General features: G+C 50.3%; 1 protein-coding gene across 1 annotated transcript in view; it reads left to right on the top strand.

The window, feature by feature from the left end:
• Nucleotides 1-2,702: 2,702 nt before the first annotated feature.
• Nucleotides 2,703-17,118, top strand: part of TRIM71 (tripartite motif containing 71) — a 55,763-nt gene continuing 41,347 nt past the window's right edge. Inside the window, exon 1 of the mRNA XM_016198834.2 lies at nt 2,703-4,142. Within this exon, the coding sequence (XP_016054320.2) occupies nt 3,288-4,142 (855 nt within the window). The 5' untranslated portion in view covers nt 2,703-3,287. The remainder of the gene's footprint in view (nt 4,143-17,118) is intronic.

The following is a 17,118-nucleotide window of genomic DNA, read 5'->3' as shown; positions in this document are numbered from 1 at the left end:
AGCAGGCCTGGCCCATCCCCTTTCTGACCCTCTGGGGCCATCTTCCTTCTGGCAATCCTCTTCTCCCATCTGTTTTCCTCTCTTTTTTTTCCTTTTAAGGGGGGATTAAAAACAATCCAAGAAAGGAAAAGAAACCAACCGCCTAAATACGTACAACACCTTTGAAGCTAGGCGAGTGTGGTAGAAAATTCTATAGCCGTGTGTAAAGTCATGTGTGAACATGTGTATGTTTACACACAGGCCTCAAACTATGGAAGAAACTGAAAAACTCATGAAGGCAATAGATGGAAGCATGAGAAGCTTACTTATATTTCATTGGCAAATAAGGAGCTCTGTTTTGGTCTTCCAGTTTTATTGAGATATAATTGACGTTTTGCTTTTATTTGATAATAATTGTAGCACTCCCTACATATTTCAGTCAATGTTCACTGAGCTTGGATTGACTCCAGGTGTTGAGAGTGCTCCTGAGGGCAGCTGAGGACTTGGGCCTTCCTAGTGGGGCTGCCAGGCTCAGGACAGCACTTGGGCCCCACAAGGGCTTTGTCCCTTTAGGGAGATGTTTCTGCAACCTGGGACTTTCAGCGCATTTGTCCAGCTGGGTTGATTTAAGGGCTCTTTCCAGGTTGATCTTTTCCCTGGAAAACTCCCTGAATTCTGGTGAGCAAATTCAGAGGAGAAGCTGGGGATCTTTATATGGTTGTGTGTTTTTTTCATCTTTTATAATCCAGGCATGGTTGTTCAGGTTGGACACTAAATTATTTTTTTCTTTCACTTTATTGAAATATAATTTACAGACAGTGAAATTCTGCACCGATCTTAAATGCCAGATTTACAAGTTTTGACAAATGTAGACACCAATGTATTTCTATATGATTACCCTAGAAGGTTCCCTCATCCCCTCCCTCCCAGTCAATACACCCACACCCCCCAGGGTAATTTTCTTATCTCCATAGCTTCATTGTGCCTGTTCTAGCATTTCCTGTAAACGGAATCACACAGCTTGGCTTCTTTTTCCTAAGACGTTTTTGAGATTCATCCAGGTGGTTGTCGCCTGTACAAGTAGGCCCCAACATGTCACTAACCGCTTGACAGTGTTTACATGGGGACAATTGTTCAGCCCATTGCCTCCAGACCAGATACCCTCAAATCCTGGTATGTGGTCCTGTCTGCCCTTCCAAGGCAGTCTCTTTCCAGGGCCAAGCAAGTTCCTCTCCAGAACCGCCCAGGCCGCCTGGAGCACCACCCAGATGGCCGAAGGGCCATCACCCGGGTAGCCTCCCCTGAACAGCTGCCCTCTGCCCCCCCCCTCATTAAAACTCAAAGGAAACTGGCCTCTCCGGAGATCAGAATTCAGATCCGTTTCATTCCACCCATCCAACTGCACACAACGGCGTGGTTTTCGTGTTGATCACAGATATGCCGAGTCCTTAAGAAAACGTTAAAAAAATAAAAGAATACATCAATAAAAGGTGTGTGGGGGAGAAACCCATCTCTCGCGGGCGGTGGGTATCAGCTTCTGCTGAACCAGGAATCAGAATTAAATCTTTTCCTCTCCATTCTTTTTTAAATAAACGGAAGAGTCCCTCCACGCTCCGCGCTCGGGAGGTTTCAAAGGTCGTCGCACCGAGGCCTGGGGGCGTTCATCTCCCCGGCGGCCGCGGGGAGGGCGGAGGGAGCCGGGAGGGAGCACACAAAAGCGGCCGTGCCGAGAGGGCTAATGTTTCCTGTTTGCCTGGAGCCCCCTCCCCTGCGTCCCCTCCCCCAGCCCCCTCCCCGCACTCGGGCGGAAGTGAGTTTGCTCCTTTGGAGATTAAAAGGATTCCGAATTCCGATCAGTCCCAATAACCAGCGAACTAAGAGGAGGAGGAAGGGGCGGCAAGGCAAAGAAAGAGGGGGCTCGCGCGCGCGCGCCCGCGGCCCGAATTGGGGGTGCTGTGCAAAGCCCCAGGCGGTCGGGGCGCACGGCGCGAGCGCAGCCCGGCAGGCGCAGGGCTGCGGGGCCACCCCGCTCTCGCAGCGCGACTCGTTTCAGAAAGAAGATGACGCTGGCCGGCGGCGTGGGCCACGCGGCTCCCGAGCTCAGCGCGCAGGGCCGTTGCCGGTTCCACTGATTCCTGCGCGCCCCGGAGGAGGCTGCGTCCCCGCGGCTCGGGATCGGAGGGGGGACTAAGGCGAGGGCGAAATGGCCCGATGACAAAGGAAATGTGATCCCCCTTCGCTGCCAAGGTTTCAGAGAGGACGGACGTGAGGAGGAGGAGGAGGGGCGCGGGGCGCGCGCGGAGCTCGGATAGCATTGCACGACGGCTCGCGCGGAGCGGGCAGCGGGTACATCTAATATCTTCCTGCCGATGAATAATTCAGGACGGCCCGCGGGGACCTGCGGCCCCGCGCTGCAGCGCGGCTAGACCGGAGGGGAAGGAGCGCGCGGGAGGCGCCCAGGCCGGGCGAGGCGGGGCGCGAGGGCCGGGGCCGCGTGGGGCGCGCGTGCGTGTTAAGCGCCGGCAGCCGCGACCGGGCCAGGCAGGCGCGCGGGAGACTCGAGGCGCGTGGGACGCGCGTGCGTACTGCTCCACGCGTGCGGCCGCGGCCGGGCCCCTACGACCTGCAGCTGCTGCGGGGCCGACCGTCCTGCAGGGGAGCCCGCGCCCGGCCGTGCGCAAGCCCGAGCGCGGCACGCCGGGCCACCCAGGAGTCCCTGGCCGCCGCGTCATGCGGTGGGGCGGCCGGCGTCGCGCGGGGGGACACGGGCTTGGCGTCGCGCCGCTCCCGCCTTTACTAGTTTGGGGAGTCTTTCTCTCCCAAGAAGAGACTACACTCGTTTAAAGGAAAGCAACGCACCAAATACTCGTCGAACCAAATTTTGCTTATCCCTCCGGGACTGGGATTGCACAGCGGACTCTCCTTGAGAGGACTCCCTCCGCGAGCGAGACGCCAAGCTCCAGCTGCTCCCGGGAGTCCTCTGACCTCCCTGCCCCTGCTCTCCCCTCGCGAGTCGGGACTTGCTCCGGCGCTCCCGCTTCGTGAGGCACGCGGCCCCCACGTCCTCCGGGGAGAATCTGTGTCGCCTCTGGAGAGTGGCATTTAATGCCCGCAGCGTCGGGGGTGGCAGCGCGCGGGCCGGGCGCGGCGAGGCCGAGCGAGCCGCCCCGCTCTGGTGCGGGTCCCGGATTGCAGGCCTAATCGATGCCTTTTTCTGACTGAGTCGGCGGCTCCCCACCCACCTCGTCGGCGCTCTCCTCTCCTCCTCTTCCTCTCTGGTCTCCTCCCTCCTCCGGGCCTGGTTGCAAATGGCTTCGTTCCCTGAGACCGACTTCCAGATCTGCCTGCTGTGCAAGGAGATGTGCGGCTCGCCCGCGCCGCTCTCCTCCAACTCGTCTGCGTCATCGTCCTCCTCGCAGACGTCCACGTCGTCGGGGGGCGGCGGCGGGGGCCCCGGGGCCGCGCCGCGCCGCCTGCATGTCCTGCCCTGCCTGCACGCCTTCTGCCGCCCGTGCCTCGAGGCGCACCGGCTGCCGGCGGCCGGCGGCGGCGCGCCAGGAGAGTCGCTCAAACTGCTCTGCCCCGTGTGCGACCAGAAAGTAGTGCTGGCCGAGGCGGCGGGCATGGACGCGCTACCCTCGTCCGCCTTCCTGCTCAGCAACCTGCTCGACGCCGTGGTGGCCACGGCCGACGAGCCGCCGCCCAAGAACGGGCGTGCGGGCACCCCGGCGGGCGCGGGCGGCCACAGCAACCACCGGCACCACGGGCACCACGCGCATCCGCGCGCGCCCGCCTCGGCGCCGGCGCTCCCGCAGGCGCCGCCGCCGCCGCCCGCGCCTTCCCGCTCCGCGCCCGGAGGACCCGCCGCCTCCCCGTCGGCGCTGTTGCTGCGCCGGCCCCACGGCTGCAGCTCCTGCGACGAGGGCAACGCCGCCTCGTCGCGCTGCCTGGACTGCCAGGAGCACCTGTGCGACAACTGCGTCCGCGCGCACCAGCGCGTGCGCCTCACCAAGGACCACTACATCGAGCGCGGCCCGCCGGGTCCCGCCGCCGCCGCCGCCGCGCAGCAGCTCGGGCTCGGGGCGCCCTTCCCCGGCCCGCCCTTCTCCATCCTCTCGGTCTTCCCCGAGCGCCTCGGCTTCTGCCAGCACCACGACGACGAGGTGGGTGTGCGGCGACTTCCCGGGGCGCGGGTGGGGCGCGCGGGTGTCTCCACCCGGGAACCGCGGGAGGGCTCGCGAAGGGCCGGGGGACCCGACCCACAGCGGTGGGTGGGTGGGTGGGTGTCTTCTTTCGGGATTTCTGGTTTTCCCGTTGCCTGCATGGCGCTCGTCGCCACGTAGTAGTAGTAGTAGGGGCGTGTGTGTGTGTGTGTGTGTGTGTGTGTATGGGAAGACCTGTTTTCTGTGTGCTTTGCTGCGAAGGACCCTCGAGGGGGACCCAAAACGTGGGGTTACCCCTTTTCCTCACCTAATTCTGTGAGAAAACGTGGCATCCGTGTTCTCCAATTAGATATGAGCTGGGAAGAGTTAGGGGTGTGTAGACCTGGTTTCCATGTGCGAGGGTTCCCGCCGCCCCCTTTCCCGAGGTTGGAGGACACCCCCTTTTATTTGTGGGCTTGGTTTTCTCATTTCATTTCTGTTTGACAAGGCGTGCACGCTATTGTTTTAAGTAAGACCCGAGATGGGAGAGCATGTGCTGTGTATCTGTGCAGATGTGGTCTTGTGCGGGCACGCTAGAGGCCTCCCGTCGTGCTGAGGGCTCTATTTTAGCTTCTTTTCTCTCTCTCTTTTTATTTATTTTTTTGTAAAACTCGTAGCTGGTTGCTTTTAAGGACGGCATGAGCGAGGAAGAGATGGCTGTGTGGGTGAGTGGTGGGTGAGGAGTGCGTGAGCCTGTGTGGACCTGGTTTCCACGTGCGCACTTCTGAGGGAAGAGTGTATTTTTTGTTGGGACACGGTGGCAGTCGTCTCCTTGTGCGGGGTCTGAGCGCATGTGGATCTCTGAGGGCCGAGGGGCCCTCGGCCCAGAGCGCTTCTCTTCTCCGCGGTTGTTTTCCGCACTGTGGAAAAAAGGTCCCGGCCCCTGAACCTGCCCTTACGCCCTTCGGCCTCGTGGGCCCAGGGCTGCGCCTAGAGAAGCAGAATTGGGGGGGCCCTACCTACCCATTGCCCTCTCCCAGCTGGGAGTCCCTTGCTGCCCCAACTTCGATCTCTACTGGAACCGGGTTCCCTGGTTGGGGGGAATGTCCTCACCCAGCTCAACCAGGAGCGCCACTTCTCTTGAAAAAAACAAACCAAAAAAGCCCACACCGGACCCAGCTGCCCGCGGCTTGAACCCAAGGGTTCACAATGTCCGAGGGCCGCGCTGCAGTCTTTGGGCTTCATTTCTCTGTTTCGGCTGTTGAATTACCCTTACTGCTTATTTTCCACACCGTTCAGCGCCTTCTACTCCCCTGAACCATGAGTGGAAGGAAGGGCCGAACATTTCGAGCAGCAGGCTCTGTGGAGAGGGTCGGTAACTCACACGGTCCGGCTGCAGGCCGGGGGCGGGGTGCGCGCGTTTGCTTAGGGTCTGGTCTCGCAGGCAGAGCGGGAGACCGCGGAGGCTTTACCATCCGGGGGGAGGTGCTGCCTGCGAGTCGGAGTGGGCGTGCTGGCACCGAGCTGGGCAGGGGCTCCGCGGCAGCCGGTCCGCTCCTGACCTGTTATCTGGGGAGGAAGGCGGAGCTATTGCCTGGTGGCCTTAAGCCGGCTTCTCCTATTGGAAAAAAGTTGAAATTGTAATCTATTTATTGGAGGTGTCTCACTTTTAAAAGTTTTCTTCTAGGTATGAAGCTAGGGAGCAGTTATTCTTATACTTGGTTTTTAAGCTTCGAATGGACTCATCTTTAAGGCTTTCCATATGCATGGGTGAATGTTCCCAGTATGTTTTCATGACTTTTAGAAAAATGATTGAGCTAAATATTAACCTGAATCTCTCAGGAAGAGGAATGGAAAGGTGGAGATTAGGGTGAAATGGGCGTGGGGAGTGTAGTGCAGGGAAGGCAGCTTGGATCCACCACAGTTTCCCTCCTGGGAGGGGTGTTGATTGAACCCTCCCTTCCCAGCAGTTGATTTTAAATGTCAGGTTTTATTTATATTCCCAGTTAAAGATCCACATACGTTTTATTTGGGCTAAAACAGTGGATGCTCGGTGTTGCCAGACTTGTAAAAGGTTTATACACTTTTTAAATTATAAAACCATTCAAATGGGATGGGAGAGTGTAAAATGGGAAGTGAAGCTCCCCTCAACCTGGGAGGTACCTGGATGCCCTGAAAACTCCCCTTTTATTAATATGTGCCTACACTAGGTTAAAGTTGTTCGGCAAAAGCACTAAGATATTACATTATTAAACCAAAGGTCCTTTAAAAATGTGAAACTTTTCAGTTTTGAGCAAAATCTGCCTTCCACGTTTCATTTTTTCATTTAAAAAAAACTTGGAAGTTAATTTTAAGACCTCTTTCCTGGATTTAGAAATGCTAAAAAATTTGAGTTTAAAGATGACAAACCCTTGCTGTGAATAAAGGGACACCATGTTCACCTAGGGGTCCCACCCATGGCCTAAAGCCTTCCTTTCCTTCCAAGGAGGCGATGGGTAGCAGTTTTAATATTGTTCCATTGAAAAGCCATGCTTTTGACTGGAAAAGAGCATGCGGGCACTCCTGGAGGATGGCTGTGCTGTTTGATGGTGATGGGACTGAACACCTAAGCCCAGGTGTTTGGCTGTGTGTTCAGTCCACTTCAGTTTCTAAAATGTGCAACTTTGTTGAGTTTTCCGAGTTGCCTTCTGTGACAACAGGCTCCATTAAATAATTCAGGGTGCTCTCTTGCCTTATGGTGACTGATGCCACCTGACCTTGGGAAGGGGGTGTGACGCCTGGCTTTTCTCTAGCTTTAGGGAGGGTACCTCCAAGAGTTGGTCACTCAGGGGTGCGGGAGACTCTCCTTAAGCACCCCCTCCCTCCCCATCGAAACGGCTCCTCAGGATTGGCAAGGTGGTGTTTTGAGCGCTTGATTTAAAAATCACGTTAAAACCTACCAGGGGAGGGAGTTGGGGCTTCCAACGAAATGATAAGAATTGCTCATTTTTTGGCTCATAAAAAATAATAGTTTGGGTGTTTCGCTAGTTGGTTGTCTCGATGGCCCGTCCGCGAGGCGATGGTCAGTCCGAAAGGCGGAAGGCCTGCAGGCACCGCGGCCTGGCGGACCCCGGGCCAGGCCCCGAACCCCCGAACCCCCGAACCCCGAACGCGGGTCCCCAGGGAGCGCCCCGCGGCGGTCGGCTGCGCCCTGCGCCTCCGCCCGGCCCCCCTGGAGCCCCCAGCCCGCTTCAGCTCCGGCGACGCTGCTGGACCCGTGGCCGCCCCTCGCCCCGCGGGCACCCGCGGAAAGGTCTCCAGGGGCCCCGCGCGTTTTGGGGGGTGAGGAGAGAGAGGTGGGGAGTTACGTGGGCCTTGAGCGCCTTGAGCGTGCAGCTCCAGCCACTCCGGAGTGGCCCTTTAATGTGTTATTGGCACATAGGATGTGAGCCCTTCGCTGCCTTGGAGGCGACACTTGGAGCAAAAATCTAGGGGCGCCCGGGGTGTGTGTTAAAGGGCTGGGCGGCAGGACTCTGTAAATGGCGGAAAGCGAATGGGGTCTGAGCATGATCCGGCTTCCAGGAAAGGCCCTGTCACTAGCAGTGTGTGTGGCAGGGGTGACACACTTGCCCTCTTAGCCAAGGGAAACATTGTAGCCCATCTCATCGATTATTGTTTCCAGTTAGGCAGGCCAGGGGCGGGATTTTCCTGAGTCCCCCGGATGGAAAACGGGGTGCAGGTGTTTATACAATTAATATACAGCCCCCTCCTTGGACTTAAGAAAAAACCAACTTCTTTGTAAAAGATAAGTTTTAGAATTCCAACCAGATAAGACCCTGGATATTGATTGAACCATCCTAGGGTTGGGGACTGTCTTTTCCTGGGAAATCACTCCAAAAACCAGCCTCAAACCACTTTGAAGGAGGCAAGTTTGCTGCTTAAAGTAATTGGTTTTTTGTCTTGTGTCTTATTTTGAATAAGTCACCTTAAGTGGGGATTATACCAGTGTTGGCACCAATATGCGGATTTTATTGTACATTCACAGTGTCTAAGCTTTTTTAGGCATGCGTACCCAGTGTGTGCATGTATGTTTTTAAATTATTCATGTACTGTGTCAGTTATAAAACTGACACCGAAAGACTTTCTTTTCTTCAAGGACAAGAGAAGAAAATGAATGTAAGTGTGCATTCCAGTATTTTTGCACCCCATTTTCTACCCGCTGTATAGAAATTAGGTGGATGTGTCTGCTTAAGGCATACATCGCACCTATTCGCCAGAAAACTGAACTTTTCATGACTGGGGAATAATTGGAGGTTGCTGCCTTGAATAGCGTTCAGCAGGTTTGTAGGTGGAAGTCTGTTGAATGAGGAAAATGCTTGATGAAAATATATGGGAGACAAATGTTCGCTATTGATTTCTTATCCTTGAAGGTAGTCTGTTTGTGGGCTTTTAAAAAGTCACATTTGAGCTGAGGAATGTGCCCCGTCTTACTTTTAGGGATGGATTTTATCAACATGGATCCCGGGGAAGTGGGCCTTGGCTAGTTTGGCAAACCTTGGCTGGTGAGGTTGCCTTGCAGGCATAACCCCGAGCCATGAAGTGTGCCAGTAATATCTGAGACTGCTGGTGGCATCTGCACTGCCTTGGGGGGGTGTCTTTTGTGACTTTTCCTTAAAAAGAGTAAACTACACTGGTTTTCAGGGAGCATAGATTTCCTTTGGGTCCACAGGACTCTTGTTTCCAATGCTGGGAATATATATTTTGGAAACAATGAAGATACTTTAGGACTTTAGTTCTTCATTTGATATTACTGAATGTTCTTTATGATTCAGATGCGTTCAAGTTCAGTAGTTGTAGTTGTAACGTGGAATAAAGTCTTGAAAGTGTTTGAAGGTTGAGTAAAGTTTCCTTTTTCCACCAGAGTTCTTCCTCCCATTTTAGTTTACAGATTTCAGAACACTGAAACCAACAGTAAAATGTGTAGCCTCTTAAAGCACTAGTTAAAATGGAAGCAACTTTCTCTTCACGTGTAAAGTTTTGAGCATACCTGTTCCACGTTTTTTTCGTTTTTAAAACTCTGCATATCTAGGAAGGGAGTTGGCTTTGGGGGAAGTTATAAATGAGGTGACTTGGTTAAAATGCTTTTGTTGTTGAAGTAGTAGTCAGGAGGAAAAAGAGTTCGTAAGTTTCCCTGATTCAAGAGACATTTTAACGTAATGGATAATTTTATAGGTCTAAAGTTTATCCCCTCCAATTTTATTTCCTCTGCTGCTAACTTAAATGTCACGTGGTTTGCTAATCTTGCCATTTCTCCATCCAGTTCCTCACACAGGGCAGGGTTTATTTTAGATGTATTTAATCTTAATGAATAAAGGACCACTTTGGTGTCATTCCTCATGACACTTTAAGCAAAAGGTTGAGATGCAGGCAGTTTCAAAGCGTAGTGTTCCTTCCCCACTCGCCCGTAACACTGGCAAAGAGTTAAAGCGTGGCTCACGAAGGGCTGTTTTTGCCATCTCTGTTATTTTGGAAGAGAGCAAGAGAAAGATGTTGATAAAGAATTAACAGCTGCCCAGAGGCCGCAAGGTACCACCCATTGCAGTCCACTCTGTCCCTTAGCCTTTCAAGCAGTGTGACTTGCAAGAGGAAGCTAGGTCCATCTTTCCTCTTCAGTTGGTGTGACCTAATGCTTGTTCAGTACTAAATTATTACCCTGCCTTTGAGGTTTTGTCTATACCGACAAACGGAGTTGACTGAAACCAGATTGACTGTTTTGATTGACAAGACTCTGACTTGTTAACGGAAAAATTGGGAGGGGTGGGGCCTGAGCAATTTATATCGGAAACTGTTTGACATAAACCTTATTCTAGTGTAATTCTTGCCCCCTTCAGATGCCATCTTCAGCTTCCCACGGGTTGTAGTCTGCTTGCACTAGGCTTTGAAGATAGGCTGGAAATGAGATGGGGGAAGACCCCCCCACTCCTCCTGGGTCTCATTTCCCACTCAAACCCAACTGAGGTTTTGGGAGATCCATATTTAATCGGAAGACATCAGGCCAGTATTTTGTTCTGTGCACCTAATGTAGATTTTTTTTTTTTTTTTTTACTAACCTCAGAGAGTTCCTTACCTGAGCACAGTTCCCACCCACCAGTTGAGTTTTTAGTCAATCTGTATAGTGATCCCAGTTTAATGATCAGTAGTCACGACACCCTAAGGAAGTTAAAGTTACTGCTTTCAGCAAATTGAAGTTGTCAGTTTGGGGAAGGGGAGGCCTGGCTATGAATATGGGGATAATTCTCAATTGTGATTATTTACCTGGACAGGCTCCTGCAGAATAGTGCATTCTGTCAACATAAATGGCATTCAAGTGAAGCAGAGCAGTGTGCAGAAAAGAGAATGAAATGGGTCAAGGTTAGCTATGTAGACTGAGGGCATCCCCTCATGGCTCGGCTACCCTGTGAATTTTGAGGCCCCTGAGTGGGCTCTGGAGCCTGAGCTGATGAGGAACCCCTGGGAATGAGAGAGGAACCCCTGTGCCTTCCTAAACATGTGTCAACAGCTGTATCCTTTAGTTGTTACTTCTGGAAAGCTTGGCCAGCCATTTCCTTCTAGCCTTAACCATTTGCAGTTAAAAATGTTTTTCTTGAAATGCCAGTGGGCTTTGGGAACATCTTTCATATTCTGACTAATGGGGATAACTATAAAAATGCTATTGTGTAAAAAAAAAAAAATCTGCACTTAGATTTTGCTGCTAAACATGGATCAGAGAATTGTGAATAGGTGGCATCAGTAGTCATAATTATGTGTTCAGACCATGTCTATAAACTTGGGTCTGTGCCCTCTTGTCTCTTGAGATCAGTGTCAGAGAGGTATTTCTCTTCTACTTGGGGTCATCTATATAGCCTTGTTTCAATGTTGTAAGGATTGGAGATGACATAAAATGTCACAGCTCAGTGTCCCACAGTAGAAGGCAGTTATGAACAGTTGTGGTAGCTTTTATTTAATGAGCTGCGTATTAGGGTGTGGGAAGCAGGCCCCTTCCTCCCTCTTCTTCCTTTCCCTTCCCCCCCCAAAAGGGGCAGTTGTAGAAGAAAACTAATTTTCAGTGGTAGAAATTATGGCTGAGCGATGCTTTTATCAGTTCATCATTATCCATCTGGAAAGATGGGCAGTTCTTTCAGGTGACGCAAGGTGTGCGGAGAAAAATGCATAAGCCTTAGAAAAACTGGGACTCAATTGGACCCTTTGGTCCAGACCATTTTAGGGTTATAGGGCTCCCCAAGCTGAGGAGGGAAGATGGATGCAAGTATATTTAGAGGCTGTAGAAATACCTTCAGCTTTTTTTCCTTTATCAGATGGAAGGCCAGTTTACATTTTATATGATGTATTTGAGAACCATTTTAAAGATGTCTTTATTGATTTCAGAGAGAGGAAGGGAGAGGGGAAGAGAGAGAAACATCAACGATGAGAGTCATTGATCAGCTGCTTCCTGCACACCCCCTACTGGGGATGGAGCCTGAAACCCGGGCATGTGCCCTGACCGGGAATCAAACCGCGATCTCCTGGATCCTAGGTCGATGCTCAACTGCTGGGTGAGAACCAGTAACCTGTGAAGCCATGATACACCCCCCCCCCAACTGTGGCATTTCAAGGAAACAGATCAACTTGCTTAAGGGAACAGTCTGAGTCTGGACCCGAAATATTGTATAAGCTTTAATTTCATGGTATTATGGGGGGGGTGGGGGTAGGGGTGGTGGTGGTGGTGGTGGTGGTGGTGGTGGTGGTGGTGGTGGTGGTGGTGGTGGTGGTGGTGGTGGTGGTGGTGTGTGTGTGTGTGTGTGTGTGTGTTTGGGGAGGCATCTGAAGAGGAAACAAATTATTACAGGAAAGACTAAATTGCCATAGAAAAAAACCTGCTACTTTGCAAGATCGGATGGTGGAATGGCTTGGCGATCAGACTCCTCTCGCCCAGTTCTCTTTTCACATGGCTCTTTATTCACATTATTTGTCATTTATGTTTTTGAAACTAGTCCTTAAACATCTGATGTTTAATATTAAATTTATTGCTTGACTATTTAGCTTCTTGTGTTTTACTTTCTTATTCTGATCTTTTCTAAACTGTTAAGTAAAAAGTTAAATATCATCCATAAACGAGCCATGGTCTTTGGCAAAAATGAGTGTTATGTTATTACTGTGTTTCATTCCAAAATTAACTTAATGTGTGAAGTATTATCAGAACAGTAATTTTGCAAGGAAGAGGCTATCCTCTTGAAATTGTAACTAAGTCTCGAGAGAGCTCTGTAGTCAGTGAGAAGGATGCCTCTTCTACCAGCCAATTTATAACAGGAATGTTCTATTCTGGATCTTAGGCAATGCAGGCCACCTCCTGTCCCTGCCCCGATTTCCCTGCACCCGGACTCAGCACTTCACAGCAAGGACTTTGGCATTAGTGGGCAGGGGCACTTAGTAGATCTGGCCTCTGTTGATGTTAGTGGATTTAAAGGCTAGTTCCGGAAAGATTTTGCTGGATTGTCAGTTTTCACTGGGGACTGATAGAAATTAAATTGGGTTTCACCTTCAGAAGATGCTCATGTTGCTCCCATTTTATTCCTTGGCCAGGAACAAAGGAGACTTCTTAGTTTTCAAGTCAAAGGATGAATGCCCTTGAAAATACTAGGTTTTGAAATTTGGACCTTCCTCTCATTCATAGATGGAGGAGGGAATTTGGGGGATAAAAGAGGAACAGTAAGTTGGAAAATGCTTGTAGCTTCTCAGTAAAAAGACAAGAGCGAGAGCTTTAGACTAAAAAGACCCAGATTTTAAGGTCCAGTGTTGCCCTGAAGTAGTTATGTGACCTTGGACAAGTCATTTAACGTCTTCATCTTTGACGTTTTAGATCAGAGCCATAGGAATGGTTACGTTTTATAGTAGAGACCTACTTGGGGGGAGAGCTGTAATTTACATGAAGGTGCTTTGAAGGAGCTAGAAAAACTAATGTTTTAATAATACAGGTGCACATAACTGTAAATATCGGAAAAAGTTTTGGCTTCAACTTTTCCTGCAACTTGCTGCCAAACGGGTAAAATTTCTTTGTCATGAAATTAAATATGCTGCTTATCTTTGTTAATTATTTCCTGGTGGATGGCCAAGCCATATTGGATGCCGCAAAGTAATTTGGGCAGTTCCTCATCGCTGATAGGACTCGACATGTTAAGATTTGTCGTTAGAATATTGAATGTCTGTTTGCTCCCAAGAATTGTGCTCCATACTAAAAATGTGTAAGGGCAGTCTGTGACCTGTCCCCATCCGAGCTCGTGGCCTGTTTGGGAAGACAGAACAGAGGGGGCGGTGAATGGAGAGGGGGATTCTCAACCACCTTCGTGGGGCTGCTTGCTTGATGTGTCTGTTTTTCAATTACTAGATGAAATCAGTGTTAAAACTCGGGGCATCGAAACAGAATTTCCAAGGGAAAGATGAGTTTGGGCTGAAAGAAGAGGGGTTTCGTGGAGAATTGTGGCATTTAGGTCAAAGATGTGTTGATAGGCAGAGTGGTTTCTGGGAACATGGAGTGGATGGACTCCAGAGGAGGGTGTGTAATTGAAATTTTATTTTACCTTATTTTTCCTAATCCTTTCAACATCCCTCAGGAGGGTGTTAGGATCTCCTCCTTTTACCCCCTCTCCAGGGGGATGGGTTATTGATATGTAGAGGAAACAACTGGAGTGTCCGGCAGGAGCCAGAGCCACATTTATTTAACAGGTAATTTAAAGAATCGCTGACTGTTACTAAGTTGTTAACTGGGAAGCTGATAGGCAAGATGAGAACACTGGGGTGTCTGGGAAGTAGCAACTGTGGGAAGCAGCTGCCATCCTAGGGTTGGGGGATCAAAAGGGGAGAGGTTGGAGTTATTAATACTTAGGAGGGTCCCTGTGGGTCTGGCCCCTTGGGGTGGAGGTGGGGAGACCGATGATGAAGCTGGTTCCTCCACTGAAATGACCAGTGCTGCTGGGGTGTAAAGAAGTCTCTCGATGGTTTGACCCAGGAAGCAGTCGAGATAGACCAAAACCCTTTCTTCCTTCAGCACCCACTATTGGCAGAGTAACTGTGACCCAGAGATGTGCTTTACTTGGTCTCAGTCCCCCACCCCCCAGTCATAGGGAAGGGGGACAGGAGGAGGGTGGGTTTGAGGCTGAGAGACTAACTCCGGGAGCCGCATAGCTGGGAAGATTCATCCCATTTGGGCCATGGCTCCTCCTGGCAGCAGCACCTGGCTTAATTCCATTGAAACTTTTCATGAAAATATGGGGGAGACCTCAGGCTAAGGAGAACCAGAACGTGTCCCCGGTAGGCAGTGCTGCTTCTACTAGTGGTTACCAGCCGCTCCCTGCATCCATCCCTCACCAGTACAGTTGTGTGCTTACCGAGGGAGGCTGCTGTTTCTGTGCTTTCTACTTGCTCACATAATTACACAGTTTCAGGACAGATGAAGTGAATGCAGGAAATTGTAATTTCTATGAAAACAGGCCCGAGTTCTATGGGAACCATTTGGTGTGGAGTGGGAGGCAGTGTAGCCCCAGTAGCAGTCAGAATAGCCCCAAATCCCTTTCCTCATACCCGATCTGGGGTTGGGTGATTCCCCGCCTTCCCTAATGGCTAGATTAGGCTCTGGCCCCGGAGTGGGGGCTGCTGCTGGTCCACAGAGGGGACATCTGCGCGTGGCTGCCTGCAGAAGACCCTGGGCATCGCCCAGTGCCAGCCCACTGTGGCTGTAACCTTGGGGGGAGTGCGTTGGGGAGGCTCAGTATGGGCCTAGGAAGGAGCTTCCCCTCCCTCCTCAGCCTTCAAGGTGGCCGGCAGCCCTGCCCCCATTCCCTCCGAGCTTTGTCCTGCATTTGAGACCGAGGGCCTCACTTCTGCTCTGGCAGCTTTCTGATTTGTTTTTGTTTATTGAGGTATACGTTTTCATATTGTAAAATTCACCCTTTTTTAGTGTACAGTTCTGTACATGTTAACAAGAGTATACTATGTATAATTATCCCAGTTAAAATACAGTTACCCCACCCCCAGAACCCCCACCCCACCCCCACCCCAGCCTCAGGCAACCACCTCTGTTACTACAGTTTTGTCCTTTCTAGAATGTCACACAGTGACCCACACAGTGCTCAAAGTCTTTCCAGTCGGGTTTTTCAGTTGCCACAATGCATTCAAGAGTCATCCCTGTTGGAGTATCAGTAGTTTCCTCATTTTATTGCTGAGAAGTTTCTCATTGTGTGAATGAATGTACCATGGTGAACACATTCACCAGTTGAGGGGCGCTCGCGTTTCTGGTTTTTGGCAGTTGTGAACATTTATTTTTTAATGCCTGGAATGCGTGCAGTGCTGTGTTGAGCGGTGGTCGTCTCTGTTGCATGCTGGAGTCCCTGTTTTGATCCAGCACAAACTCATGTGACTTTGAGCCTCAGTTTCCTCATCAGTCTAGACGCATTGGTAACATTCTCACTCGTCAGCCTAGGGCTGACTTTTTTGTTTGAAAATCAAATGAAGTGTTTCCTGATGAAAAGTTGCCATGTGCCCTGTGTATAAATACAAGGGGAGAAATTTAAAATGAAGGAACTGATTTGGGGACAGTGTTGCGGGGGTGGGGGGCAGTGGAAGCTCCTGCTAGCTAGTCCCCCTCTTGACTTTAATAATCTTTCAGAGAAATTCCCCTTGGTTTATCTCCTTTGGCTTTTGTTGTTAACGTTATCCGAGCTTTCAGAGATTTAGAGGGATATTCTAAGAGGAAATTTTATTTCACCAATTTAATTGGATTTTTAAAATGCCACATGGGTGCAAATAAAAACTAAAAACCATAGCTCTCTGGTCAGCTATGGACCAACGCAGTTATCTGGAGCTTTGAGGGAATCTTGGGGAAAAGATCTCCCCACTCCTTGCAGTGTTGATGGAGGGAGGTTTGAGTTCTCTACTTTTAAACTGAAGGTTAGTTAGGAGAGAAAAGGTGTTTCTCCCTGTGTTAGGGTTTATTTATGGTGATAAATGGAAAACAATCAATGAAGAGGTAGCAGAATCCTTTCCTAGCAAGAAGTAATGGTTAATTCTGGACAACCTTTGGGACTTGCTAATAGTTTTTTAATCTTTTATCCTTACGTTTATTGTGCAATAGATAGATGTGCCTTGATGTCGAAGAAATGTTATTACCTATCTTCATCTGTAGCATTTTTTTCTTTACTGTTGGTCGTTTGCTAACCAAATTTGTGTTGTTAATTATATACACAATTGTTAATAACATGCAAATACATGCAAAGACAGGCACTACCTATATTTGGGCATCTCAGAAAGTTGTGCCTCTAGCACAGAATAACTGAGAACAAACATTTCCCTCTCTAAAAAGGAGAGGTGGTATTCACATTTGATGTTTTCAGCATTCATACTAGAGTGTTCTTTCCTGTCTTGATTGTCTAGGGTCTGCTGCACAACTGAGCACAGAATTTGTCTGAATTTTATGACAATCTGCCTAGTTCACCAGTGCCTATTTTTTTCAGCCCCATAAAATTTATTTTCAAGTTTCTTTCGTTTGCTTCCAAGGACACAAAACCAATTTTCCTCTTCACCAAAAAGGGGTGGGGGGAGACAGGTAAATAAATGGGAATAAAATGAGAAAGCCACGTGTAAGATCAAATTATGCAGATGAGGAAGGAAGAAGTTGAGGCTTGGCCCCGGTTAGGGCTTTCGGGCAATTGGGTTTCAGGCTCTGTTGGGTCCAGTCGCTGGCTTGTAACACGATGGAGAACAGGGGGGTGTTTCATGGGGGAGCCCAGAAGGTCCAAGTTGTAACTTCCTGTGATTTCAGCAGGTTAAGAAACAAAAGTCTAAAAACTGACTTGGAGGTAGGTCCCTGCGCTGCCTGCCAGGGCCTGCCGGTTCCTCCACAGGCAGGCAGTGCTTCCAAATGTTGTCATTGTGTGCGGGTCCTCACCCCCGCTTGATGCTAAAGGTAGACAGGTTTGCCCACAGTGAA

Source organism: Miniopterus natalensis, chromosome 15 (assembly GCF_054644295.1).
Source record: "Miniopterus natalensis isolate mMinNat1 chromosome 15, mMinNat1.hap1, whole genome shotgun sequence".
In the NCBI taxonomy this organism is placed as follows: Eukaryota; Metazoa; Chordata; class Mammalia; order Chiroptera; family Miniopteridae; genus Miniopterus; species Miniopterus natalensis.
Note: the sequence above shows the minus strand (reverse complement) of the source record. Positions and strands in the feature narration are given on the sequence as shown.